Genomic DNA, 27,471 nt, shown 5'->3' on the forward strand with positions numbered 1-27,471 from the left:
CTCCATTGTGTTTCATCTCTATCATTTATCACATTTTATAGACTATTTGATTTGAAAAACCTTTTTGATATTTTCCTCAGGTTTGTGCGCGTGGCTCCGCAGTATTACTTCAGCAACCTGCCTGCAGTGGAAGCAGGGAAATTCTGCAGCAGGCAATCGATAAACTATCCCCCGGTCCAACAAGGAAAAGGGGAGTCGAAGAATCCTGCACTTTCAAATCCAACGAGCCCGTCCCTGCCAGCTCGGCTTAACAAATACGTTTTATTCAATGACCTTCTTCATTATTCTAGGACAAGATCGAAAAAACATATATGCAATATAAAGTCCCAAGAAAATAATTTTACTTTGTCGACGTGAAAGTTATACAATGTAATTGTATTCAGAGAGAAAATATGTACAGTAAATGATTGTAAATATTTTATGAAACTTTTTGCAATGCTGGATACAATTTTGGATGACGTATAACACATTATGTATGTTAACTATGATTTAATGGGGTCTAGACCAAATAATAAAATCTGAAGTACACAAAAATAAAAAATAACATTTGTCTTGTAGAGTACATAAAATCTGAAATTATATAAAACTGACAAAGTGCAGGACCATTGAAAGTAAAACGCCAGACTCCATAGGCAATGCCTTCGATAGAGCATTTGATTCAGACCGATAAATATTCTTTTAGTTTATCCATGATCCCGTCCATTTTATCTGCCGAGATTAACATCACGGTTCGAAGGGGTTTCATTGGTACGTCATCAAAAGACCAACGGCCTCCTAGGCACGTGTCGCTCTCATCTTGCACGGAGTAGTCAAACTTCAGAAGCGCTTTCTAAATGGAAAAGGTTAGAGTTTTAATCGAGAATAAACATCTTGCAGCATACACAGAGTTGCAGAGCTACTTCAGGTCTCTTTAAAAGCGAATGCACTTCATCAAGGTCAACCTTTGAGCACGGTTTTATTAAAAGCAGCAATCTGCTGGAACAGTTCAGCAGCAGTAAGCCGGGCCCTCAGCAATCTGTGCCTGTCCAACTTACTATCTGTAGCCATCGAGCCTGCTTTTTCTCCGTCCTCCATTTAATATGTATGCATTCTACAACATGCCTATCGTTCATACAAGTACACTTTGAGGAAGCGCCCATAGGAAACAACCAAGTTTACAATATATTTCGTCTTTACAAGTACTAGGTAAGGCTTGCAAAAAAAAAAATTAAAAAAAAAGAAGATCTTTCAAGACCACAGCAGACTCAAACTGCAGCCACTGATAGCTATTAAAAACAAGCATTTACAATGCAATGGTTTTGCCTTTGTTAAAGTTAGAGCTATTGGCATTGCTCTCGACACTCTGAAGCTCCACTCTGCACTCTGAAGCTCCACTCTGAAGCTCCACTCTGAAGCTCCACTCTGAAGCTCCACTCTGAAGCTCCACTCTGAATCTGCACTCTGATGCTCCACTCTGAATCTGCACTCTGAAGCTCCACTCTGCACTCTGAATCTGCACTCTGAAGCTCCACTCTGCACTCTGAATCTGCACTCTGCAGCTCCACTCTGAATCTGCAGCTCGATGGTTTCAGAGGCTTCCAAGAGCTTCCAGTGCTGCTGTAGAGTCTCAAGCAATCTTTCACTGAAGCCAAACAGTCCTGTTAAAAACACGGAAGTACCTGTACTGTTTCCTAAAATACATTGAAGTGTGGCTAAGAAAATGCCTGTAAAGTCTCGTGAAAAGTTGAGCCGACTTGATGAGTAGCACCAGTGGTACCCATTAAAATGATGCCACGCCCACTAAAAAGTGCCAGCGTAGGCCTCTTTAAATGTGCAGCTGTGCCAGCAGGGTTCCATCAAGACCTGGCAGTTCGACGGAGATACAACGCCAAAATACCTATAGGGGTGACAGTCTGGCGCTTTACGAATGCTGTTTAATTGATTGATTGATTGATCAAAGGCACGGGTGGGTATACATGAAGCCGAAGACAGGTCTCCAAAAGGGCGACCATGCACATTCCACAAGCTCTCTACTTTCTACTATTCAAACCGGTTCTTTCCAGTTTTCTAGAGCCTGGAAAGAGAACCTGACATGAAGGGACTAGATAATTGTTGGTGGGTGGAGTGTCGGGCATGAGGAGTATCGGGTGGAGAGTGGTTCTGAAACATGACACTGCTAGCCCTTTAACTCAACTATTCCTGCAACAGGTAAGGTGAAAAGCTTCAAACCTGCAGCTGGTAAGTGGGGTGGGGGGAGGGGTAAAAGGAGCAGGTGTGCAAAGAAAAGAGTCATAAAACCGTGGTATGATATGGATCATTATGAAATAAAAAAAAAAGAGAGTGGGCGGAGAGGGATACAGGTGCCCCAGTGACATTTACTGCTGAGGCGAGGTGTGTCTGCGGTGAGTGCTCTTCTCTGCGCGCCCCACGCACCCTCAGGTCCACCGGTACAGACAGGTGCTGTCTTCAAGCGCTGCCCCTCTCACTGCACCCCAACCCACGGCACCTGCAGTTACAGGCGGGGGTAGGGCGGGGGGGGGGGGGGTTCCAACGTCCTCCTCTGCCTCAGACACCCACAGAGTGATATGCAGGGCTGCCTATGACTCCCAACAGTACAGGGAAGTTGGGTTCATGGGGTTTTCTCCGAGTCTGTCCCACGCCCCCCACTCCTAATACCTACAGGTACAGGCATGCGAGGTCGGCAAATATCCCTCTTCAGGTGTATCCCCGCTTACCCGGATGCCTGCCGACTGCAACTACTGCCACCAGGTGTGTTTCGCAGCTACACCCCCTCCAACACCCCCCCCCCCACCCTACACACACACCGACATACACACACACTTCCTGGGCTCTACAGCCCTCTGTGACAGCTATCACTACAGGCAAGTGCTGCATGGGGGGGGTTCCTTGTGTCTTCTGACCTCTTACTGTTCTACCCATAATTGAACTAAGTAGTAGTTGATGTAAGTAATAGGAAGTACCTTCAATCACCCCCCCCCCCCCCCTAAGTTTCCAGCATGCTCTGACAACGACCATACCATGCGAACGCGGTCTGCGGATGAATCACGCTCTTGCCGCAGGCCCTGGGGCGGGAGACTCTCAGAGGTTCCCACGGTCGCCCATTCATCCCATTCAGATGGTACAATAGAAGCGTGTCACACAGAGGCCTCCGGCTCCAGGGAATCTGACCCTCCCATGGGTTAATCTGCAGCCACCATCTGGGGAGCAGCCTGTGGCAGCGGCGAGGCCTCAGTGCGCCGGACCTGTCAGGACCCGAGAACGGGGCAGGTTATTACTACCGGAGGGAGTGGCACCGGGGCTATATCATGTCAGACTGGGCTGTAGACAACCTCGGAAACACCCGGGGGTCCAATATATTAAAAACGGGAATTTGAAAAGCACAATTCCGTGCTTACGTCTTCAGATACTTCGGCAAAGCGACGCCGGGTGCCGAGGGCCTCTTACACCCAAAGTAGAAATGGAGATTTTACACAACCAGGGGGCTTATTTACAAGCCTCTTGCGCCACTTTTGCGTCATTTTAAACGTGGGAAAAGTGACGTGCGGGTGGCGCAAGGGGCTTGTAAATAAGCACCAAGGTGTTTACACATTCGGATGGGGTCCACGTGAGACTTTGTAGCAAAATAACCAAGGCACGTGGAGATGGGAACCCAGTCCGAAGAGCAACAAAATATTTCCCTATTTATTTTTATTAACATTTATACAGCGCCCACTACTCCGAGGGGAATCTTGGCGCAGCTCCCACCCGCTCCACGTGTGTGCTTCTTAACAACTCTCCCCTTCCCGCTCCCGCAGCTGTCACCTGCAGCAAGAGGCAGGTGGGGGTGGCGGGCAGAGGTTGACCCTCTCTAGACTCCAAGCCCCCGCGCCCTCTCCTCCCGCCCCCTCACATGGATCCTAGACCCGTGGTCTGCTGGAGGGGCTGTGATTCTGAAGCTGGGCCCTGAGACTCCCGGAGGTTCCCACACTGGCGCCCATTCATCCCATTCACAGGGTACAATAGAAGCGTGTCACACCGAGGCCTCCGGCTCCAGGGAATCTGACCCTCCCACCCCCACCGGGAAATCTGTAAATCAACCCCTGTGGCACCATCTGGGGAGCAGCCTCCGACAGCAGCGAGATTCAATGGGCAGCCGCTCCCGGGTCTCCGTACTCTGTACTCACACTTACATTTCACTCAAGGCCTTCGTTTTACTGGTTTTCTACAACAATATCGAGTTTTAATAATGAACCTTAAAGCGCTGCATTGATCTGAGTGAATCGATTTCACTGTTCTCGAGAAGCGCTGCCTCTGACATCGACTGGTTTAGAGGAGACCCAAACATATACAAGTTAAAAAGAAAGGGAAATGTGTGAACGAAACCAAGATGTTTCGCCTAAAACTCTACCTCGCAAAGGGCTGGCAAATGAAGCTCCCCTTGAACAGGCCTTCCGAACTCCTGCAATGCGCTGGTATCGTATACTGCTATCAGGAAAGGCCAGACTGACACACAGTCATTTTCTCGATGGGCTCTTCGGCATTCTTCCCCCGGGCTGCCGGGGGCGGGCACTTCCGGCCGGCCGCGCTAGGATTGGCCGGCCGGCCAGTCACGGGGCGGGAAACGGGGGAGGAGAGACGCAGAAGTGCCGGCAATGCCGGAACAGATTCGGGGGCGTTCCCGGCTTTCGCCTGACGTCGCGTGACGTCGGCAAAAGCCAAAGAATGTCAGGAACGCCCCCGTGTCTGGTCCGGCATTGACGGACAGGCCCCTCATCCAATGGCTAGGCTCCATTTACGGAGCCAGCCAATGAATGACGAGGGCCGACCCAAAGCACACTACAGTTCTCATCAGGTTTTCGCCTGCGCGAAAAAGATGCGCAGAGCGCATCTTTTTGGCGAGGCAAAACCTAATGAATGCAACTCTTCAGCACTTTGAACAATGCATTGGTCGTCAGTGGAGAGCAGACTATGTTAAGGTGTGCATAATAAACAAACCCTTGAAGGCCTTAATACTCAAATTCCTAAGAAAGCTGTAAAGTCACATAATCCTGCAGAACCTTAAGATCAGCAACACAAGGCTAGCTAGTGATGAATCGATTGAAATATGTGAAGTCTTAGGTCATTGCCAATGGTGGCTTCACTGTACCTCCTCTGGGTTGGAATACGTGAACACTTTCGACTTTGATTCATTTCTGGAGCCCAGCTGAATTACATATATGCTGTCCTGGCATTACTAAAATGTATTCCACTTTGCCAGCCTGTCCTCTCCTTAGTAAAACACGTACCCGTTCTCTTTAGGCATTCTACAAACACAGCTAGACACTTGGTAAAGACCCATGACACAGACTTTAAGGCTAAAAGGTAGAAATTTGTTTGAATTGATAATTTTTGCCACTACTCACAAACTTCAGATATTTATGACTGCCTCAGACTCGGTCGTGTGAACGCAGGCATAATTTAAATCTATGATGGTCATATGATCATTGATTTGCAACACTGTAATATTGTCATCTTGACTTATCATCTTGACATGTCTGTTCAATAGGCATAAACCTAGCTTTTGCCTCAGTTCATGTCTCGATGGTATTAGAAAATATACAGAGTACACGCTCTGGTTTATCTCTGACTAAGGCACCTTTTGATTCACATTCTCCTACCGCAAATGTAGTTCCAGGGATGGGAGAAAATAAAAAAAAAAACGCTTCCACTTAAGTCATCGTTGAACAAATACACACATCCACTGCCATCCTGAGGAGATGTTGACTGAATACAATGCACCCTAAAAGCCTATCTTGCCATCTTGTCTGGTATAACTACAAAATCGTTTAGAGGCAACGCATGATGTTTCACATCACATTTAAGGGTTCTGGCATGGAACATTGCTGTCCGTACTCGGAGTCTTGACAACCATAACAAGGTGCTTTTTAAAACATATCACAATATAATTTGATTGCAAAAAACATGGGATTGAATTCACCTTGCATTTGGAAGGCTACAATCCTGATGAGACATTCTCCAATGGAATAACAGCGAGCTCTTAACTAGATGCTCTTCTGTATACTTCTGTCCAGTCATTATGATGATATTCTAGGAGTGCATTATTTATGTCAATGGTCAACATTTAACCCTTCTGAGCTTTTGTAACAGCTGTAATAGATCAAATAACAGTCCTGCTCTACATCTGTAGAAAACATTGGGAACCACTATGAGAGAAAAAAAGGATTAAACACCCTGACAGCAGGTACTCAAAAGGAGACCCCATTTTTACAATGTTTGTCAATTCTGAATGACCATGGTAGACATCTTGTCAATAGCGGGGCTCTGATGTCCCACCTCAGATTACTTACAAAGCTCGTAACTTGACAAGTAGTAGAAACAGTATTTTGCAACGCTTTACAAGTGCATTATCATTACTCTAATCTAGAATGTAAACCAAAGTCCCAACTATAAAATCATGCTTTCTCACACTTCTATCACCAGATAAAACATTTTTAAGGCATGCAAATTGAAAACATTAAGAGTCCACGGAGGGGAAAAAAGTAATCAAATACTCATTTGGGAGAAGCACTCACAAATAGCAACACTGCACATTCAAACATGTTGAGATCATTTGTGACAGAAAAATCCAACCAGGTTAGCGATTGGGTTTTGCTTTGTCTATGGTGGTTTGAAGGAGTCTATGAATTTATCTAGTTTAGACCACATCTCTCTGTTGGTGCGTCTTCCTGGTGTGCTTCTGAGAGTGGTGTAGTCTGCCCCTCTGAGGAAGATCACCCAGTTCAGCCACCCTTTGAATGTGGCTCTGGTGGTGTCCTTCCAGTTCATGAGTACTATCTTTGCTGCTGAAGTGAGGAGGAAGTCAAGGAGATTTCTGTCCTCTTGCGTGGAGATGTCTGGTGAGATGTGTGCTATGACGATTGTGGCAATTGTTTGCCTAAGTCTACGGCCCAGCATTCGGTTTGTGAAGTCTAACACCTGTTTCCAGAATTTTTTTACTTTTGTACAACTGAAGATAAGGTGTTCTAGGTTCCCTCACTCTCTACGGCAATTCCAGCAGGTTACATGTTCTGTGTAAGCCAGGCCTTCTGGGCGAACAAAGTAGAACTGTCAAACTCATCACAAAGGCCCGAAGCGACGGCCATCCAAAGAACGTCAAGCTTTACATGTCTGTTGTCATTATATGTAACCTGTAAATACCAATAAAAAGATTTATATATATATATATAAAAAAAAAAACACAACATGTTTAAATCGATTCTCAGTGCCACTAGAGATAGTAAAGGCGTACATCAGTTGGACAAAAAAAAAAAAATGGAATGTCTTACAACGAATAGTTTACCTGTCGGTGTAGTTTTGCAGCTTGAAGATCTTTCAGGATTCACTATGCTGTGCATATTCCGCGGTCTTGTGGTTGGGTCCGGATTCGTAGTCTTTTCTTTTTGTAGCCCTTGTGGGCGTCGGCGTCACACCTCCTCGGGTGCATTTCCGGTGACGTCGGCATGCTTCCTGTGGAAGCTCCCACTCTTGGGCGCCATCTTCGGATTCTTTTTTCCGTGTTTCTTTCGTTTCCGAAGCAATGGCAATGTTCTATTTAGGTGAGAATTTTTACCGCTTTGTCCTTATATTCTCTTACTTCTCTCCCTTCTTTTTTTTTTTTTTTGACCACCTCTTCTCTCTCCAGCCTCATCTTTCTGGCGGAGGTGGGTGGGTTCGCTAGTGAATCCAGAAAGATCTTCAAGCTGCAAAACTACACCGACAGGTAAGAAACTATTCGTTTTGCAGCGTGAATCTTTCTGGATTCACTATGCTGTGCATAGATTTTGTAGCGGTTTCTCATTTCTGTGGCGGCTGGGTGGAAGATGAGCTCTGGTTTCTGAATATATGCTGGAGCACCCTTTGTCCGACTTGTGCTTCTTTGTTCATCTGAACATCCACGCAGTAGTGCTTCGTGAATGTGTGGGCACGTGCCCCCTCGGCCAGTTCTTGTCCTGCCCTTTTGTGGCAGAGTTGGATTGTTTGCGCGATCCAGCGTGCAATAGTGGTCTTAGTTACTGCCTTGCCCATGTAACTGTTGGCGAACGACACAAAGAACTGTTTCGTTTTCCTGTGTCCTTTTGTCCTTTCAATGTAATGCATGACCGCCCTTCTGGCGTCTAGGGTGTGCAGAGCTCGCTCTGCGCTAGTGGTTGGTTTTTGGAAAAAACTCGGTATCTGTATGGACTGGTTCATGTGGAATTTGGACACCACCTTCGGCATGAAGTGTGGGTCGGTCCTCATCACAACCCTATCATTGTGTATTTGTAAGTAGGGTTCCTGTAGCGTTCGCGCTTGCAGCTCGCTAACTCTGCGTAAGGACGTTATTGCAACCAGGAAAGCAGTTTTCATAGTTAGCATCTGTAAGGAGGCCTTGTGAAGTGGATCAAAGGGCTCCTTCATGAGTTCCATCAGGACTACGTTCAAGTTCCATGCCGGTGGCGGCACACGCTTGGGTGGTGCGATCCTCTACGCTCCTTCCAGGAACCTCTTGACAACTTGTGATGTGAAGAAGCTTCTGCCCATCTCACCCCTTGTGTAGGCCACTATAGCTGCCAAGTGAACTCTCAAGGAGGACGAGCTGAGGTTTTTCTCCAGTAAGTGCGTCAGGTATTTTAGCACTGTGGAGTCCTTCTTCATTTTATTGTGAAGTCTTTCCCGCCTGCACCACATCGTGAATCTTTTCCACTTTGCGACATAGCACTTCCGTGTGCTGGGCCTTCGTGCCTCCCGAAGGACCCTGAGGGTGCTCTCTGGCAGTCTCAAATGTGCAAACTCTATGTCCTCAGGAGCCATGCTACTAGGCTCATGCTCTCTGGCTCTGGGTGCAGCACCTCTCCGTTCTGCATGGAGAGCAGGTCTTTTCTTCTGCCGAATCTGTGGGGTGCACACCGTGTCATCTCCATGATCTGCGAGTACCATGTCTGCCTCACCCACTGTGGCGCGACCAGTATCAGGGTCATGTTGCTCGCTCTGCACTTGCTCAGTACTCTGTGTATCAGTGGTATCGGGGGAAAAGCGTAAGCAAATGTCCCGGACCAATCTATCCATAGGGCATTCCCAAGGGACCCTTCTTCGTGTTGTCTGGATGCGAAGTTTCGGCATTTCGCATTCTGGCGTGTTGCAAACAGGTCCACTGATGGCGTTCCCCACCTGTTGAACAGCCACCTTGTCTCCTGAGCATTGAGCTCCCACTCGTGGGATGCCGATGTCTGTCTGCTCAGCCAGTCTGCCTGAATGTTCTCCTTCCCTGGTAGGTGTATGGCTAGCAGGTCTATCTGGAGAGGGATGGCCCATCTCCATATCTCCTGTGCTAGCGTTGAAAGCGTTGTTGACTGTGTTCCACCCTGTTTGTTGATGTAGAACATCGCCGTGGTGTTGTCTGTCTGCAGCAACACCCTTTGCCTGTACAGTCTTGTCTGGAAGGCTTTCAGTGCAAGGAAGATTGTCTTCAATTCGAGGTAATTGATGTGCTTTGTCGCATCTGCTGGCGTCCAAAGACCCCTCACTTGGAGTTCCTCCATGTGAGCGCCCCATCCCTTCAGGGATGCGTCTGTGGTGATGGTCACTGTCGGAGTTGGGGGTGTTACAGGCTGTCCCCTTGTTAAGTTCTCCATGGTCCACCATGTCATCTCCTTCTGCACTGCGTGCGTCACCACCACAAGATCCTCTCAACTGCCAGAAGCCTGTGACCATTGTTCCTGGAGCCATTCTTGCATGGGTCTCATGTGGAGCCGCACATTCGGCACTAGGTGGATGCATGCAGCCCTCACTGTCAGAGCTTGTCCCTTCCGGTAGAGGCGAGTTTCCTTGACCAGTGCCCTTGCTCTCTTCTCGCTGGGGAACACTTTGCCCTGTAAGGTGTTGATCTCTGCCCCCAGGAAGATCTTCACTTGCTCCGGCTCCATTGATGATTTCTTCCAATGGACGGAGAACCCCAGGTTTATGAGCGTGCTCGTCACTGTATGTGCATGTTGCTTGCACTTCTGGTACGAGTTTGCTTTCACCAGCCAGTCGTCCAGGTAAGGGTATACGTGTATCCCCTGTCTTCGTAAGTGCGCTGGACTGCCGCGAGGCACTTCGTGAACACCCTCGGTGCTGATTTTAGTCCGAAGGCTAGCGTTGTGAACTGGTAGTGGCCTCCTCCGATTGTGAACCTGAGCATATGCTTGTGCTTCTCGTTCATCGGTATGTGCAAGTAGGCGTCCTTGAGGTCTATCGTGACCATGAAGTCTCCGACCTGCAATTGCGGTAGCACCTCCTGCAGGGAGGTCATCTTGAATTTTTGTGTTCTTCTGAATTTGTTGAGGAACCTCAGGTCTAGGATGGGTCTCATTTTGTCGTCTACCTTTGGTACTAGGAAGTACGTTGAGAATATTCCCTTGTTTCTTTCCTTGAAGGGAACTCTTTCTATGGCCTGTTTTTGTAGAAGTTCTTGTGCTTCTTCCTGAAGCCTCGCCAGCTGTTCTCTTGCTGGTGGCTTTCCCCTTGGTTTTCTGCTTGTTGGCTTTCTCTCCAACTCCAAGCAGTATCCGAATTGGATAATGTTTAGGATCCATTTGTCTGATGTTATTTCTCTCCATTCTTGGAGGTAAAACTTTAATCTTCCTCCCACTGGTGTCATGTGGTCGTAGGTGTTTAGATTGTCCTGACCCCTTCGTACGTGGTGCCCCCTGGGATCTTTTCTGTGGTCGGGCACCCGGAGGTCTTTGAAGTCACTTCGAGGTGGGCTGCTGCCCCCCTCTTCTATTCCGGCCACGTCCATTTCTCCCTCGAAAGGACTGACCTCTTGGTTGGTACTGCCAGGACTGCTTCTGCTGACCTTGCTGAGCCTGCGAGTCTGCCTGGTGCGTTTGCTGGAAGGCCTGGTGCGATGTACCTGGCAGGTTTCCACCTCTCCCGCCGGGCCTCCGTGACGGGGTGCCTCTTTTGTTGCCTCTGAACTGCAATACCCCCATGGATCTTGCCGTCTCGTTATCTTTTTTGAGTTGGCAGAGTTTCTCGTCAACTGTTGCTCCGAAAAGCGTCTGGCCGTTGAACGGTGTGTTCAGGATACTGTGTTGCACCTCAGGTTTGAACCCTGAGATCCTGAGCCAGGCGTGTCTCCTTTCCGTGACACCCATCATCATGAGCCTGCTGGCGGTGTCTGCTCCGTCCAGGGCCGTCTTAAGGCAAGAATTTGCCGCGTTTTTCCCTTCTTCGATCAATTTTTCGGCCTTCTGCCTGGCATCCTGGGGTAGGTCCTTCACCAACTGCCCCAGCCCCTCCATGATCTGGTACATGTGCCTGTTTATCAGGGCGTTGGAATTAGCCATGCGCCAGTGGGTTGCGGCATTCCGTTCGATCCTTCTCCCCACCAGATCATCCTCTTGCTCTCCTTATCCAGTGGTGGGCCAGAGGTAGTGGATACGCTCGCCCCCTTCCTAGCTTTGGCCGTGATAATGGAGTCTGCGGAGACCTCGCCCCGAATGTAGGCCGGGTCCTTTGAGGAGTGTTTGTACTTTTTCTCTGTTCTGGGAGTTACCGCCTTGCATGTTGCGGGCTCTTTGAATGCTTCCTTTCCTTGAGCCAAGACGCTCTCGAGCATTGGAAGGAACTGGCTTCTTGTTTGTGTTGGGAGCAAATTCTCTAGCAGGAAGTCTGCTTTCTGCCTTTCCTCGTCGAGCTTTAGCTTGAATGCAGCTGCGGCAGATTGTATCGCCGAGTTGTATGCCCCGATGTCGTCCGGCGGCGAGGGCCTCGAGGGGTATGAGTCGACCGCCTCTTCCGGGCTCTCGGTGTCGACATCTAGGTAATCCTCCTCGTGTGGGTCAGAGGTGGCCGACTCGGCGTCCAACCTACTGCCCTCTTCCTCCTCATAGCTGTAATCCTCGTAGGGATTCTCTTCACCTTCCTGGTCGTCGACCATCTCGTCGCTAGGCCCATGCCCGTCGACATGTTCTTCTTTCTCTTCGACCAGATCTAGCACGGCGTACTTGGTCTTGTGTGGAATCGTGAAGGCACTCATCTCGGCGGCGAAATCTTTTCTCCGCTGCAAGAGGCTTGCCATTTCGGCTTCTAGCCGACGTTTTTTCCTTTCCATCTCGGCCGCGTTTTCGGCTTCGGAACGTTCGGCCCCTGGCTCGGCGGCGAGATTCTCGGCGTCGATGACTTGGACGTCGAACTGGCTTTCGGGTCCTTGGACGGCGCTGAGGCTTTAGGGTCTTTCTCCCTCGACGTCGATCGGTCCCTTTCGGCGACGATCTTCGACGCCTTCTGCTGTTCAACAGCTCTCGGCGCCAGGGACTCCTTCTCCGAGGATCCGCTGCGCCCGTTTGTGGTCGTGGACGGCAGATGTCGCTGCGTTGGCGCCTTCGGGCTCTTGCCCTCGTACTTTCGAGACTCAGAGTCTCTCGTGTTCTTGTGGGACGTCGAGTCTCCTACCTTATCAGGTGTCTTCTTGTAATCGGTCTCTACGACCGTGTAGCTGTCGTCTTCGGCGGCAGCGTTGTCCTCTTCCTCCGAGGACATCCCCAGCTCGTACAGCGATGGCGTCGGGGCTTTTCCTTAGAGTGTGGCGTGTGCTACCCTCTGTCTCTTCCTCACACGAAGGGTCTTCTGGGCGAAGACGGAGCAGGCGTTGCAGTCCTCGCTTCTGTGTTCTACCGGTAGGCAAAGGTTGCAAACCGGATGCTGGTCTTTCTGCGCGTACTTGTGTCTGCAGTTCGGGCAGAACTTGAACGGCGTGTTGTCCATCCTCGAGCGTTCAGGCCTCCCTGACTGCGTGGACGTCGACGATCATCGAAGTTCTCGAGGTTTTCTCCTTTTCTCTTCGTCAATGTTTTGCGAAGTCTTCTTATTCCAATATCTTCTCCAACTTCAAATCTTTTCAGTACTTTCTCCAAAAATGTCTGGAGCCCAACGGGAACGATCCAGATCCAGAATCTGAAGATGGCGCCCAAGAGTGGGAGCTTCCGCAGGAAGATGCCAACGTCACCGGAAATGCACCCTAGGAGGTGTGACGCCGACGCCCACAAGGGCTACAAAAAAAAAAAAAACAAAAAAAAAACAAAGAAAAGACTACGAATCCGGACCCAACCACAAGACCGCGGAATATGCACAGCATAGTGAATCCAGAAAGATTCACGCTGCAAAACGAAGCATAGCTCCTACTTTCCTTTCTCCTCAAAGTATATTGTGGTTTAACAATTATTACGTTATTTAACATCTTTAAGTTACTCCTATGTAAAGCTGTTGATTTTGAAAAAAATTGTAAATGGTAACAAGCTACGGTAAAAATGAAAAACTAAGACACTACAAAAAGGTATGTGAGGATTTATAAGTAGTGGCATTCCAGAGAAATACAGATTTTGAGCGCATGATGCAAAAAGGTCACACAAATGAACATATTCTTCTAAAAGATAGCTAATGTTTTGGAAGAAATTAATTTTGCGGGAAACCAAAGTTACAATGGTGTCGGATTCTTTTCTTATTCTGAATTAAGAAAGCTAAATATGGCAAAGGCTGCTAATAAAAGATGTAGCTCCTGATAGGTTACCTAGTTATCTAAACAAATACTACCCTGACATATTGGACCTTTGGTTTGCAGGCCATGTTACTTGTTACCGCAAGATCACCACCGACCAACTCACCAACTCCCTCAGCCAGAACCCTCCCACCAACACAAAGGACCCCAACAAAGAAGCCTGCAACCTCACTCAATGGCTCACCAACTGCGCCGATTACCACGCACCGCTGAAGAACCCTCCCAGCAGACTGACAGCAAGAGGGCCTCGAGGTTCACTAACGACCTCAAACTCCAAGAAAACCTGCCGCACCCTCGAGAAAGAATGGCGTCACGACCAGACAACAGAAAACATGTCAGCCCTCAAGGACGCCACCCGCAAACACCACCAGCTGATCCGCACCACCAAGAGGACAACATTCAAAGAACGATTGGACAACAACACCCACAACAGCAAGGAACTCTTCAGCATCGTTAAAGAGCTCTCCAACCCCAGCGCCGGAAACAACGACATCACACCCTTGCAAGACCTCTGCGACTCACTCGCCTCGTTCTTTCACCGCAAGATCACCAACATACACAACAGCTTCGGCGGACAGTCCACGCACCCAACCACCGGACCAGCACTCCCCAACACCACCCTCTGCACCTGGACCCCGGTCAGCACTGAAGACACCACCCGCATGATGAACACCACCCACTCCGGCTCCCCAACCGACCTCTGTCCACACCACATCTTCAACAAAGCAGACACCATCATCGAACCCCATCTTCGGGACATCATTAACTGCTCCTTCGCATTCGCCACCTTCCCTGAGAGCTGGAAACATGCAGAGCTCAGTGCCCTCCTGAAGAAGCCCACCGCGGACCCCACGGACCTCAAGAACTTCCACCCCCATCTCGCTCCTGCCTTTTCCTGCCAAAGTCATCGAGAAGACCGTCAATAAACAACTCTCCGCCTTCCTCGAGTCAAAACGATCCCTCGACCCCTCGCAGTCCGGCTTCCGAGCAAACCACACCACAGAGACCACCCTCATCGCAGCTACCGACGACATCAGGGCCCTGCTCGACAAAGGGGAAACAGCGGCCCTCATCCTCCTAGACCTCTCTGCAGCCTTCGACACCGTATGCCACCGCACCCTAGTACAGCGCCTCAGAAACACCAGAATCCAAGGAACGGCCTTGGAATGGATCATCTTGTTTCTCGTCGGAATAACCCTGAGAGTCCGCCCCCCCCGTTCCGTTCCGCGGCCACCAAAGTCATATGCGGCGTCCCGCAAGGATACTCGCTCAACCCCACCCTCTTCAATGTCTACATGAGCCCCCTTGCAGACATTGCACGCCAACACAACCTCAACATCATCTCCTACGCTGACGACTCCCAGCTGATACTCTCCCTCACCAACGACCCCACCACCACCAGAACCAGCCTCCAGGAAGGATTGAAAGACGTTGCGGAATGGATGAAGCTCAGCTGTCTGAAACTGAACTCCGACAAGACGGAAGTCCTCATCCTGGGACCTTCCCCCTCTGCTTGGGACGACTCCTGGTGGCCCCCGGCCCTGGGCTCTGCCCCCAAGCCAACGGACCATGCACGCAACCTGGGCTTCATCCTGGACTCCTCGCTTACAATGACCAAACAAGTCAACGCCGTCTAGTCATCCTGTTTCAACACCCTGCGCATGCTCCGCAAGATCTTCCGGTGGATCCCCACCGAAACCAGGAAGACGGTCACCCAGGCCCTCGTCACAAGCCGACTGGACTACGGGAACACCCTTTACGCAGGAACCACAGCCAAACTCCAGAAAAGACTCCAGCGCAAACAGAACGAGTCTGCACGACTCATCCTGGACATCCCTCGCCACAACCACATCTCTGGCCATCTGAGAGACCTGCACTGGCTCCCCGTCAGCAAGAGGATCACGTTCAGGCTCCTCACCCACGCACACAAGGCTCTCCACGACACGGGCCCCAAATACCTCAACAGCCGCCTCACATTCTACACACCCACCTGCCAGCTTCGATCCGCCAGACTCGCCCTCGCCTCCGTCCCACGAATCCGCAGAACCACCGCAGGAAGATCCTTCTCCTTCCTGGCGGCCAAGACATGGAACTCCCTCCCCGCCCACCTTCGGCTGACCCAGGACCATCTCTCCTTCAGGAAGCAACTCAAGACCTGGCTGTTCGAGCAGTAGCATCTCCCCCTCCTCCAGCGCCTTGAGACGCTAGCGGGTGAGTAGCGCGCTTTACAAATTTTGCTGATTGATTGATTGATAAACCGGTTACCACTTACATGGAACTAGGCAAATGGATTATCCCCATTTAAAAAAAGCTAATACACATGATCAGTATTGCCAAGCAATTCATTTATTATGCAATTATTTAAAACAATTACAAATTAAGGGATCAGACCAAAAATTTGCCCCAGTAAAAAAAAAAAAAAAAAAAAAAAAAAGCAAATAGTAAGTTGTGACATCGTCACTTAGAGAAGAACTTGGGTGATAAGCATGTCAAATATAAAAACCAGTTAATAGGTCCGATTTTTTAAATATATATCACTTCGCGGTCGTATAATTTCAAACCGCAATCTAGCCATAACCAATAAATATATATTAAGACTTGGCACAGCGTTATTGTAAAGGAAGCTGCTGCTACAGCATTTATCAAATGGAGAAAAATAAAATCAGATTTTAGGCCCTGGGCCAAAAATGGCAGCTTTGATCATTAGATTGTAATAATCGCATTTGGATTGTGGCTCTTTATCATATATATTCAATTTGAGCGTCATTTTAGACTCTGGGCCAGGAGTTACAGCATTTCCCTTTGTAGTCAGTCTGTCACTGGTGATGAGTTACCTGACTGGTCACCTGAGGCCCCGTGGCTTAACTCATCGATTGCCTGCTTCATGACCTTCAAGAAATGAGCAGTTCTAAGGTGATTTGAGTCAAAATGTGCACAGCATTAGGAGTTTGAGACATGTGCAGACACTATGGGTTTGATGTCTCTGCAGAGGTACTGCATACTCTGCAAGACCTCTCTGAGTCACTGTTTATTCTTCCAAACCAGTAGGCTTTCAACAGAATGGCATCAGGCAAAATCTAAAATGCATCTTTTTTTCTCATGCGCCAAGGGTTGCTTCAGATACAGCGGCATGGAAGGTGGATTATAGATGTTACAGCAAGTTTGGCATTGGACATTTTGCTGAGCTCTTCCATATCCAGCAGTCATATCAGGAGTTCGGCCGGTATATTTAGGAGTTGGCTACTGACTTGCTTGGAAATGCCATTTCCCAAAACTCTTCTGCCTCTAAATCACATAAGCAAGAGTTCAAGTATGATTTCCATGCTGATTTTTCATTAGATTCTGGCCATCTACTGGTAGTTTTTTTAGTGTATTGCACGAGGCTTCTTTAAGCTTAGCACAGTAATCTAGAATTAAACATCAGATGGCATCTCGTCAGCTTAGATTCCAAGTGCAGCTATGCACGAACAGCGGAGTCTGGTCGACAGAAACGCTATACTGGACTTTATCAAGCCATTTACCCAATGTGTTTATGAAAAATCATCATTCCATATAGCAGCGTAGGTGTTAGTTTGCAATCAGTTATCTTGCAAAGCATGGTTACGTCAGTCCCAGTTTAATTCTTCAATAGGAGCAGAAGTGCGATGTTTAGTAATTGTGTTGCGTTTTCGATAGCTCGCTTGTGAGGCATGACCTGCCTCTTTCGCTGAACCGCACACAAAGATACTTTTGGTCAGGTGCTCTTTCTATTTTTTCACTGTCAATTTTCCAGCTGCCCCTTTTGTGTACTGGGCAGCCAAAGGTGATTATCTTGGTTTTTGCTGTGTTCAGGAGTCCACTCAACAGAACAGAGATGAGGGAGGGCAGCAGGGAACGTGGGATTGGATAACGTATTTAGCAAAAAGATTACTGAAGGTAAAGAACTTGTTCTGATGGATACTTCTGCTTGAAGATGCCTCACCATGAGAACAGATACAGCAGCAGTACCTCTCAAAGGTGGAGGGTCTGATGAGTGGATACAGACTAGGAAGCCTTGCATGACTAACGGGGCAAAAAAGCCCTCCTCTCGGACCAGACTGTCAAGGATCTAGAGTTTTATGGCCTGTGCACTGATGCCCATGTCGCACTGGGCCAATAACCAGAACCAGCACTTCCATAGCCAGTGCCATTGGCCCTGGTGGAATGAGCCTGCAGACTTTCTGGGGGTCCCTTCATAGCCAGTGCATGGCAGATTTTAATAAAAGGACTATACACATGGACAAAGCCCTCTTTTGCACAGCCTTGCCTTTCTTGGTCCCAGTGAACCCCACAAAGAGCTGATCATTCACACAATGGTCTCTTGTTTAGTTAATACAGAAACTCCACTAGATCTTAAAGCAGGGATATAATCAAAATACAGCCCGGGGCTGTATGCAGCCCTCCTGACCTGGCCCCCTGTTCAACTGCAGCACTGGGCTACTATTTACTTGACTCGGCAATAACCTCAAAAAGATGTTAAAATAACTGGAAGAATGCGTTTAAAAGGTTAATTTAAGTAAAAGAAAGGAAGAAATGATGGTGTACTGCACCAGTTAACTTTAGCAATACCTTCATTTTGAAGGGTATCTTGCAGCAAAAGTGAAAAATAGGCCTCTTAAAAAATCAAAAAGTGTATTTCATTAACATGCAGGACAGTTTCACCATAGTACACCAGATTATATAACTGGATTGAGAAGCATTTTTTTTAAAAGTGATATTTTGCAAACATCAATTTAGAAACTTTCATTCTTCCCTCACCCACCCTGACAATAATGCAAATAGTGAACTAGGAGGTAAGTCAGTTGTTTTGTGCATTCTTTGGGTGGCCTTAGTTCCTATTGTACAAGTTCCTACTTGTGTAACAATATATCTGTAAGAGACATTAGTTAGTGATAGATTCCTTACCTTAGAATATCTCCAGGCGTCAGACTGGATCCGGAAAATTTTGCTTAGCAGTACCCTTACGCGTCCGTAGGTGGCGTTCTGCGGTTCCGCGTTCGTCACTGGCATCGTCAGCACCGAGATGACGTCACGGAGAGTACTTAGGCCCCACCCATCTGCACTAACGTCAGTTCTGTACATGACTTCCGGCGCCAGGAACGCAGCCATGCAAGATACTGACCATTGGTGCATAAAACTAGGGCCCTAAAAGGGGATGACTTTAACCCTAGTAATCAGTTTGAAGAACGGGGAGGATGGGCGGGGCGGTAAGGAATCTATCACTAACTAATGTCTCTTACAGATATATCGTTACACGAGTAGTAACTTGTGCATCTAAAAGAGACAGGTTAGTGATAGATCCCTTAGATTAGAATAGATACCCCAGCAATACCAACCCCAGTGGTAGGTCTGCAAACAATATTACACCAGGAAGTCACAGAGAACAGAACGGCTAAAGAAGCCATCTCTCCGGACTTGACTGTCAAGGCAGTAGTGCTTTGTAAACGTGTGCAGCGAGGCCCATGTAGCTGCCTGACAAATGTCCTGCAAGGGAACGCCGCGTCACAAGGCAGCAGTGGCTGCAGTTGCCCTGGTCGAATGGGCACGCAGCCCCCACAGGAGGTTCCTTCTTGGCCAAGGAGTAAAATGCTTTGATGCACAGTACGACCCACCAGGAAATGGTCAGTTTGTGGACAGCCCAACCTTTTTAGGCACCCACGTAGCCAACAAAGAGCTGATCATCCACCCGGAACTGTTGTGTACGCTGCAGATAGTAAGCAAGCGCACGTTTTGGGTCCAGACGGTGGAGCCTCTCCTCTTCCCTGGAAGGATGCGGAGGTGGAAAGAAGGTGGGCAAAGTGATGGTCTGCCCGATGTGGAAGGGCATGACAACCTTTGGCAAGAAAGAAGGACGGTCCTTAAAACCACCTTGTCCGGATGAACAGAAAGGAAAGGAGGTTTAGAAGATCGAGCCTGGAGCTCACTCTCTCTTCTGGCAGAGGTGATAGCTACCAGGAAAGCAGTCTTTAGAGTGAGAAGACGTAAAGGACCGTTATGAAGGGGCTCAAAGGGAGCGCACATCAGGTAAGTCAAGACCAGATTCAAGTCCCAGTGAGGCATTATGAACATCCCTGGTGGAAACGTGTGTGTAATGCCTTTGAGGAAACGGTTAACAACCGGGGACTTAAAAAGAGAAGGCTGATCAGGAAGCCTCAGAAAGGCGGAGAGATCAGAAAGATAGCCTTTGATAGTGCCCAGGGCAGAGCCCTGCTGGACCAAAGATAGTAGAAACAGAAGAACCTCAGAAAGAGGGGCAGAAAGGGGATCCACAGCTTTTGCCGTGTACCATGCCACAAATTTGTTCCATCGGCAGGCGTATACCATTTTATGGGAGGGACGCCTGGCTGCCAGAATGACATTACAGACTTCGGGAGGAAGGTCGAAAGCCGTCAACTGTCGCCGCTCAATCTCCATGCATGCAGGTGGAGACTGGACAGGTTCGGGTGGAGGATCGTCCCCTGCTGCTGCGACAGAAGATCCTCCTGAAGAGGCAGTCGGATCGGGGGATCGATGCTCATACTGAGTAGCTCGGGATACCATACTCTTCGAGCCCAGTCCGGAGCCACAAGAACAACTTGGGCCCGGTTGCGCCTGATCTTCAGCACTCTGGGCAGAAGTGGTATAGGCGGAAAGACGTACAACAGAAAAGGACTCAGATCACCGCCTCTCCCAAGTGGCCTCCCCATCCCAGGAGGGACGCGTCCCTCACTACTGTGTGCTCCGGTTGGAGATGGGAGAGGGATCTGCCATTTACCCAATCGCGATTTGTGAGCCACCACTGCAATTGTCGTGCAGTGCTCTCCGAGATCTGGACATGATCAGACATGTCCTGATGCTGTGCCCACTGGAACTTCAGGTCCCATTGCAGAGCCCGCATATGCCATCTGGCATGTCGCACTAACAGGATGCAGGAGGCCATGAGGCCCAAGAGCCGGAGGGTCATCCTGACTGAAACCTGGATAGAGGCTGAAAGATCGGAACCACAGCCTGAATATCCCAGACTCGCTGCTCGGGTGGATAGGCCCGAAACTGCGTTGAATCCAGAACCACTCCAATGAAGGTGAGCTTCTGGGAGGGACTAAGGTGTGACTTCGGCACCTTGATGGAAAACCGCAGCAGATGCAGGAGGTCGGTCGTAGTCTGAAGGTGGGTGACGACTGCCTGGGGCGAGCCCGCCTTCAACAGCCAGTCGTCTAGGTAGGGGAAGATTGATACCCCTGACCTGTGCAGGTGGGCTGCGACCACCGCCATCACCTTTGTGAACACCCTAGGGGCGCTGGTAAGGCGAAAGGGGGGCACAGTAAACTGAAAATGCTCCTCGCCTACCATGAACCGTAGGTAGCGCCGGTGTGCCGGCAGAACGGTGATGTGAACATATGCGTCCTGAAAGTCTAACGCTACCATCCAGTCTCCAGGGTAGAGGGCAGCCAAGACCTGAGACAGAGTGAATATCTTGAACTTCTTCCGGAGAAAGCAATTGACATCCCGGAGGTCCAAGATGGGGCGCAGACCCCCTTGTCCTTCTTAGGGACCAGAAAGTAGTGGGAATAACAACCACTCCCTACTTCTGGCCCAGGGACGCACTCGATGGCCCCCTTAGCCAGGAGGGCCGGGACTTCCTGTTGGAGAAGAACCATATGATCCCCCAACAAGCGGTGGCACAGAGGTGGCAGCGCAGGAGGGGGGGGGGGGTATGGGGGACTGAATGGGAAGGGAGTAACCGTGGCAGATTATCTGCAGCACCCACATGTCCGAGGTGATCTTTTTCCAGTGGGGGAGGGGATGGCGGATCCTGCCACCCACAGGCGTGAGGTGCTCCCTGAAGCTCAGATTAGGAAAGTTTGGAGGTGGAAGCAGCGGGTGTGGAGGTGGAAGCAGCGGGTGTGGAGGTGGACGGGCCCGCACGCTGTTTCCCTGACCCGCCCCAGCGGAAACCGTGACTACGGCCTCGCTAAGGCTGGTTCTGCGCCGGCTTGTTGGAGGAGCGTACCTGGGTGCCTCTACCTTGGCCACAAAAGGAACGAAAACCAGGAGTGGCCGGGTTCTTAGCAGAAAGACCCAAGGACTTGGCTGTAGCCCGAGAGTCCTTATAGCGCTCTAGTACACGGTCAGCTTTGTCGCCAAACAGGCGGGTGCCATCAAAAGGTATGTCCATGAGTGAGCTCTGGACATCAGGCGAAAACCCAGTAGAACGCAACGAGGCGTGGCGCTGCAACGCCACGGTCGTAGAAATCTCCTTGCCCAATGAAAATCAGCGGTGTCTAACCCACACCGAATGGCGAACTTGGCCGCATCCTTTTCCTCAGCAATCACCTGAGAAAAGGCAGCCTGCACCTCCTCAGGACATTGAGGCAACACCTGAGCAACAGCATCCCACACCGCGTAGGAGTAGCGGCCCAACAAGCAGGCAGTGTTCACCGATCGCAGCCCGAGGCTGGCCGAAGGGAACAACCGGTTCCCAAACTGGTCCAGCCTTTTAGGTTTAAAGCATTTTATCAAGGCATAAAAACATAGAAGGTAAGGGAACGTGAGGGGTAGGGTTACATACATTCAGGTGAAAACAGCTGAGTATAAATCTAGGAGTGCGATGGTGGACAAGGTTACTGTAAAAGAAGCATCAAATGGTAAAACGATAAGGGCTAATACAGTCGACACCATCAAGCAGATCAGAAAATGAAAGGCAATGATGCAAGAAACCAATCCCACCAGCCCCCAGAACCCCTCCCTCCAAACTCCCCAACTCACCCCAACACCCTCCCACCTCCCCCCCGTCCAGTACTCGGCCATAACGCATCCTGCCCTCCCGCCACGCCCCCCACCCCGTGAGCCCAGATCTTGTGTCCCCTTAGTCAGTTGAGATCACCTGCGGCGTTAGTCTCAGAAGTCTGAGGTACCTCGGACAGGTGAGTTCCCTAAATTCTGTAGTTAGAAGCGCATGAAAGGGTTGCCATAGCTCATCAAATTGTTCCACGTCCCCCGCCACCATAAGAGATAGTTTCTCCATACCTAGCACATGCCAAAGCCTGTGTAGCCAGCCTGTGATGGAGGGGACCGTGGTGGTACGCCAGTGAATCAAGATGTTCTGAATCGCTGAACCCAGCGCTATCGCAATTTGCCTGCCCCTGCGGGACTTCAGCGGGTACATCAGGCCATTCGGGAGGCCCAGCAATACATACGCCGGGAAGCGTGGCAATACAGTCTCAAAATGAACATCAATCTCGTCGAGAACCTCCTTCCAGTATTCCTCTAACAAGGGACAGTCCCAAAGTATATGTGTAAGGGTCCCCACCCGACCACATCCCCTCCAGCACTCCTTCTCAATATGCCTATTCATTTCGTGTAGCCTCTCCGGGGTATAATACCAATACGTGGACACCTTGGTGAGTGTTTCCGTGAGACCTGTATGATATGCAGAGTGTCTCGCCCGATGCGCAATTTGATCCCATTCTTTATGACTAAGCGTCCTTCCCAATTCCCTATTCCAGTGTTCCCTACCCGGGTTATAGAAATGAAACGGAGGGGGCTGCAGGAATTTATAAAGGTCGGTAATTAGCTTAGCATCAGAGGTGCGGGTCACTAACCACCGCTCGTATGGCGTTATCTGGCGATCAGCAGTGCCCCGCACCTGAGATTGAAGCGCCCAGTGCCTAACCTGCATGTATCGTAATCTATCCGATTCAGGCAGTTGGAACTCCTGTTTCAAGTGCTGAAAAGGGACCACTCCCTCAGATCCATATATCTGAAAGAGCGCTCGGCAGCCCGCTGCCCTCCAGTGGGAGAAAGCACCTGGTTCCATGCCGGGGGAGAAATCAGGGTTATCCGCTATCGGTGTGAAAGGCGAAGGGAACGTGGTGAGTTCACGAACTTCATTGACTGCATCCCACACCCTCAAGGGGACTCGCGTGACGAAGGAAGCATAGAGGTTGGGGGGGGCGATGAATCAGACGCAAGAATGGAACCTCCTGGAGGGGGCGCCCCGCCACCGCCTGGTCTTGAAAGAGCCAGTGCTTGTCGGATTCCCACCTGCTCCACTCCACTAGGTAGCGCAGCTGCGCCGCTTGGAAGTATTTCCGGAGGTCCGGGATACCGAGGCCCCCCGCCTCCGGGGCCAGCGTGGAAAGAACCCTGTTGGACAGGCCACATGAAGGGCCGCTCCCCCCTCGGCCCGACCAGGCCCGAGCCCGGTCACACAAGTGCCACACACCACCACTGCTAGTCTTCCGTCCCCTCCGGGACCCCGGCCCCTGAACATATCGACCTCGTGGGCCCGACCCACTACTGGCCCGCGCGCCCAGCCTGGGCGCCATCTTGGACACTCCACCACGAGGCCGCCTGGCCCCCGATCGACCTCAACCCTGGGCCTAGCCAGGCCTCAGACATCCCGGCACCACCATCCACCCAGGAGGTGAGCGGGCTACTTGGCAAGTCAATGGGAGAAAGAGGCGTCGATGGCTCTCCCCCGCCAGGTGCCGCTCGCCCATCGCCTCCCCGGGCGCTGGTTCCACCCCCCTGCTGGGTGTCTGGACTCCCTCATCCCGGACCTCCCGACCTCCAAGTGCGAGGGTCCGGACATCAAAGGGCACCAGCCCTATAACTGGGGCAGCTCCAGAGCAGGAAGGCAGTTGTATCCTGGAGTCGAGAGACGCAGAGAAGAACTCATCCTTGACGGACTACTGGCGCTGCCGTAGCTCTGCCTTGCGCATCATCGTCCTGCCTGCTGGCGCTGCCGCAACCTTCGCAACCTTCGTAACCTTCGTAAACCTTCATCGTCGTCGGGACCTGCTGGCGTGGCCGCGGACCGTTTGTAACTGCCATCTTCATCGGGACCTGCTGGCTCCGCCGCGGACCGTCGCTTCCTTCGTCCATCTCGGGACCTGCCTGGCTCCGCCGCGGCCCGATCATCTAGAACGCCGAGCTCGAGGATTGAGAGCTATTCCCATCTTTTGGTAACAAGACTGTCCCGCTACCCTTTTCCCAAACCAGAGACCAGAACCGAGGGGACCCCTGAGTCCAGACCTCCTTGTACCATTCATCGTACTTAAAGAATTGCCTATAAAGTATCGTTGAACTTTACCCTTGTGTGGTGTCCGTCTGTGGGGGGGAAGTTACTTGTCTGTACGATCGTCGGAGACGGCTCTCCCCGGAGACCTCTCCCCTTATCCTCGGCCGACCCTCCCGGTCCATCTAACTTTGGTGGCCAGCGGCGCGATCCGAATCACCGCATTATCGTACAGAGAGTAGCTCACCCCACGACGAAATCACGATGTCAAACAAAGAAAGCGGATCCACCGAGAAATTTCAAATGGAGAAATTGGACGAGTACAGCCATCGTGAATTAAAACAATTCTGCATCGAACTAGGTATCGCTACCACCGGTCTAAGTACCAAGGACGATTTCAAGCATGCCCTAGAGTCTTGGGCAGAAACCGGGGCTGCCGGAACCCCCGATCAAAACATCGCAGCAATAGAAAAACAAACCACAGCCCCTGAAGAGCGAAGAACGGGTCTCTCGCAAGACGAGATCCAGGAACGAGAAAAAACCCGACTACACGAGCTGGAAATGGCCCGGCTCAAAATGGATGTCGAACTTAAGTTGGCCGAACAAAAAATAAACTTAGAGCACCTGCGTCTCCGAGAAGAAAGAGAGGAAAAACAGAGACAAAGGGAGCTCGAGGAGAAGAAATTGGCATATGAACACGAGCGAAAATTAGCGGAGATCGACCTACGCAAGCAGAATAAGGAAGCAGGGGTGCCCGAGCAACCCCACACCCCAGGGGCAACAGAGAAAAAGGTACACATCCCCAAGGATGTCGTTCGAGAGTACTTCCGAGAGGACGACATCCAGCAATGGTTTAAGGCCTACGAAATCGCTATGACAGCCCACCGGATCGATAGAAGCGACTGGGGAGCCGGTCTATGGGGGAGATTCCTCAACGAGGGCCGCGACGCCCTGCTGCAGCTCCCGGACCACCAGATGACCTCCTATGACCATATGAAAGCTGCACTCCTCACCCGCTATGGCCTCACACCCGAGATGTACCGTCAGAGGTTCCGAGACTGCACCCGCATCCCGGGTACAACTTGGGTGGACTATGTAAACTATTTTAGCCGAGCCTTCGAGGGCTGGATCAAAGGAAGCAAGGTCACAACTTACGAACAACTCTTCAACCTCATGGTATGGGAGCATCTATCGAACAATTGCTTCATCGAGCTCCGCCAGCACCTCCTCGATAGCAAATTGACCGATCCCCGGCAGCTCGCAGCCGAAGCTGACCGGTGGGAAATCACCAGAGTGGGCCGGAATGGGTCCTATGAACAGAGCCGGAACAACAACGGGCAGCACCGTCCCCGAGGAGGAGGAGGAGGAGGAGGCCAAGGACGTGGAAGAGACAACGCTCCGGTCGCCCCCGCTAGCAGCACCACCCCCCCGGCCAACCGGGGCAGCACCCCGGCGCGACCGGGATATCGAGCCAATGTTACGTGCCATCGATGCCAACGAGTCGGCCACTATGCAAACGACCCAAACTGCCCCCAGTATCAGAGCCCAAGACCCCGCCAAGTGGCCGCTGCTGCTCTGGGGGAGGAACAGATCTCAGAGGAACAAGAAGAATATGAGCAAGAGCATCAAGAATGGGAGCCCGCCGCCATGGCTCTAGCCTGCTTAGGGGGGAAAGACATGGTCCCGCGGGTCCCCCTACCCGCTAACACGCAGAAGTACAGCCAATGGGTGAGCATCAATGGACGCCGGGCCGAAGCCCTCCGTGACACCGGGGCCAGCGTGACAGCCGTCCGCTGTCACCTGGTGGCCCCAGAACAGTTCCTACCAAACATTCTCTGCCCTGTCCGTTCAGCCGATAACTCAGAGAGTCTGTGTCGGATGGCCTGCGTCCCTTTCGAATGGGGAGGGGTCTCCGGCATGTTGAAAGTAACGGTCCGAGACGATGCCCCCGTAGACTGCCTCCTGGGGAATGACCTTGAAAGCTCTCCGTGGGCAGCCGTAGAACGACGAGAACACCTGGGGATGTTAGGCATCCCGGACTGGGCATGCGTCACCACCCGGTCCATGGCCGCCCGTGCCAAACCCCGACCCGAGGAACCCGAATGGCCGGCACCTCCGCCTCCGGTCGCGCCAGCCGAGACCACCGACCGTGACGTCCCCCCAGAACCAGCTCAACCTCCAGACCTCGCTAACCTCGACCAGTGGCCTCAAGAGGGGGGGCCCACGCAAGAACAGTTTCGCCAAGAACAGAAGACCTGTCCCTCCCTCGAGGGACTCCGCCAACAAGCCCTCGCCCAAAGCGCAGGGGATACCTCCGGAAAACATTGGATCTACTGGGACAATGACCTGCTATACAGTGAACAAAGAATCGCGGAGTTGGGGGCCAGCCGAGTGCTAGTGGTGCCCCTCCGTTTTAGAGACTTTCTGCTAAACCTGGCCCACGATGTCCCCCTGGCTGGACACCTGGGTCAAGATAAAACCTACAGCCGCCTGGTGACCCACTTCTTCTGGCCCAAAATGAGGGACGATGTACACCAGCATTGCCGATCTTGCCCCACGTGCCAAGCCAGTGGAAAGAGCGGCCGCAAACTAAAAGCCCCCCTGCAACCTTTTCCCGTGGTCACCACCCCGTTCGAGAGGGTCGGAATAGACATTGTGGGGCCCCTGGACCCGCGCACAAAACAAGGCCATCGGTTCATCCTGGTGCTAGTGGACCACGCCACCCGCTACCCCGAGGCTGTTCCCCTGCGGACTGTGACAGCCCCGGTAGTCGGCCGGGCTCTGATGGGAATCTTCTCCCGTGTGGGCTTCCCCCGAGAAGTCGTCAGCGACAGAGGCACGAACTTTATTTCCAAATATATGAAGTCCCTCTGGCAACAATGTGGGGTTACCTACCGATTCACGACCCCCTATCACC

The 27,471-nt window shown here is 51.0% G+C and overlaps 1 protein-coding gene across 1 annotated transcript in view; it reads right to left on the reverse strand.

Moving 5' to 3' along the window:
- Positions 1-324: 324 nt before the first annotated feature.
- BCCIP (BRCA2 and CDKN1A interacting protein) overlaps positions 325-27,471 on the reverse strand; it is a 157,662-nt gene continuing 130,515 nt past the window's right edge. The window contains exon 7 of the mRNA XM_086922571.1: positions 325-829. Within this exon, the coding sequence (XP_086778697.1) occupies positions 659-829 (171 nt within the window). The 3' untranslated portion in view covers positions 325-658. The remainder of the gene's footprint in view (positions 830-27,471) is intronic.

This window comes from Lissotriton vulgaris, chromosome 5 (genome assembly GCF_964263255.1).
Source record: "Lissotriton vulgaris chromosome 5, aLisVul1.2, whole genome shotgun sequence".
NCBI classification, from domain to species: Eukaryota; Metazoa; Chordata; class Amphibia; order Caudata; family Salamandridae; genus Lissotriton; species Lissotriton vulgaris.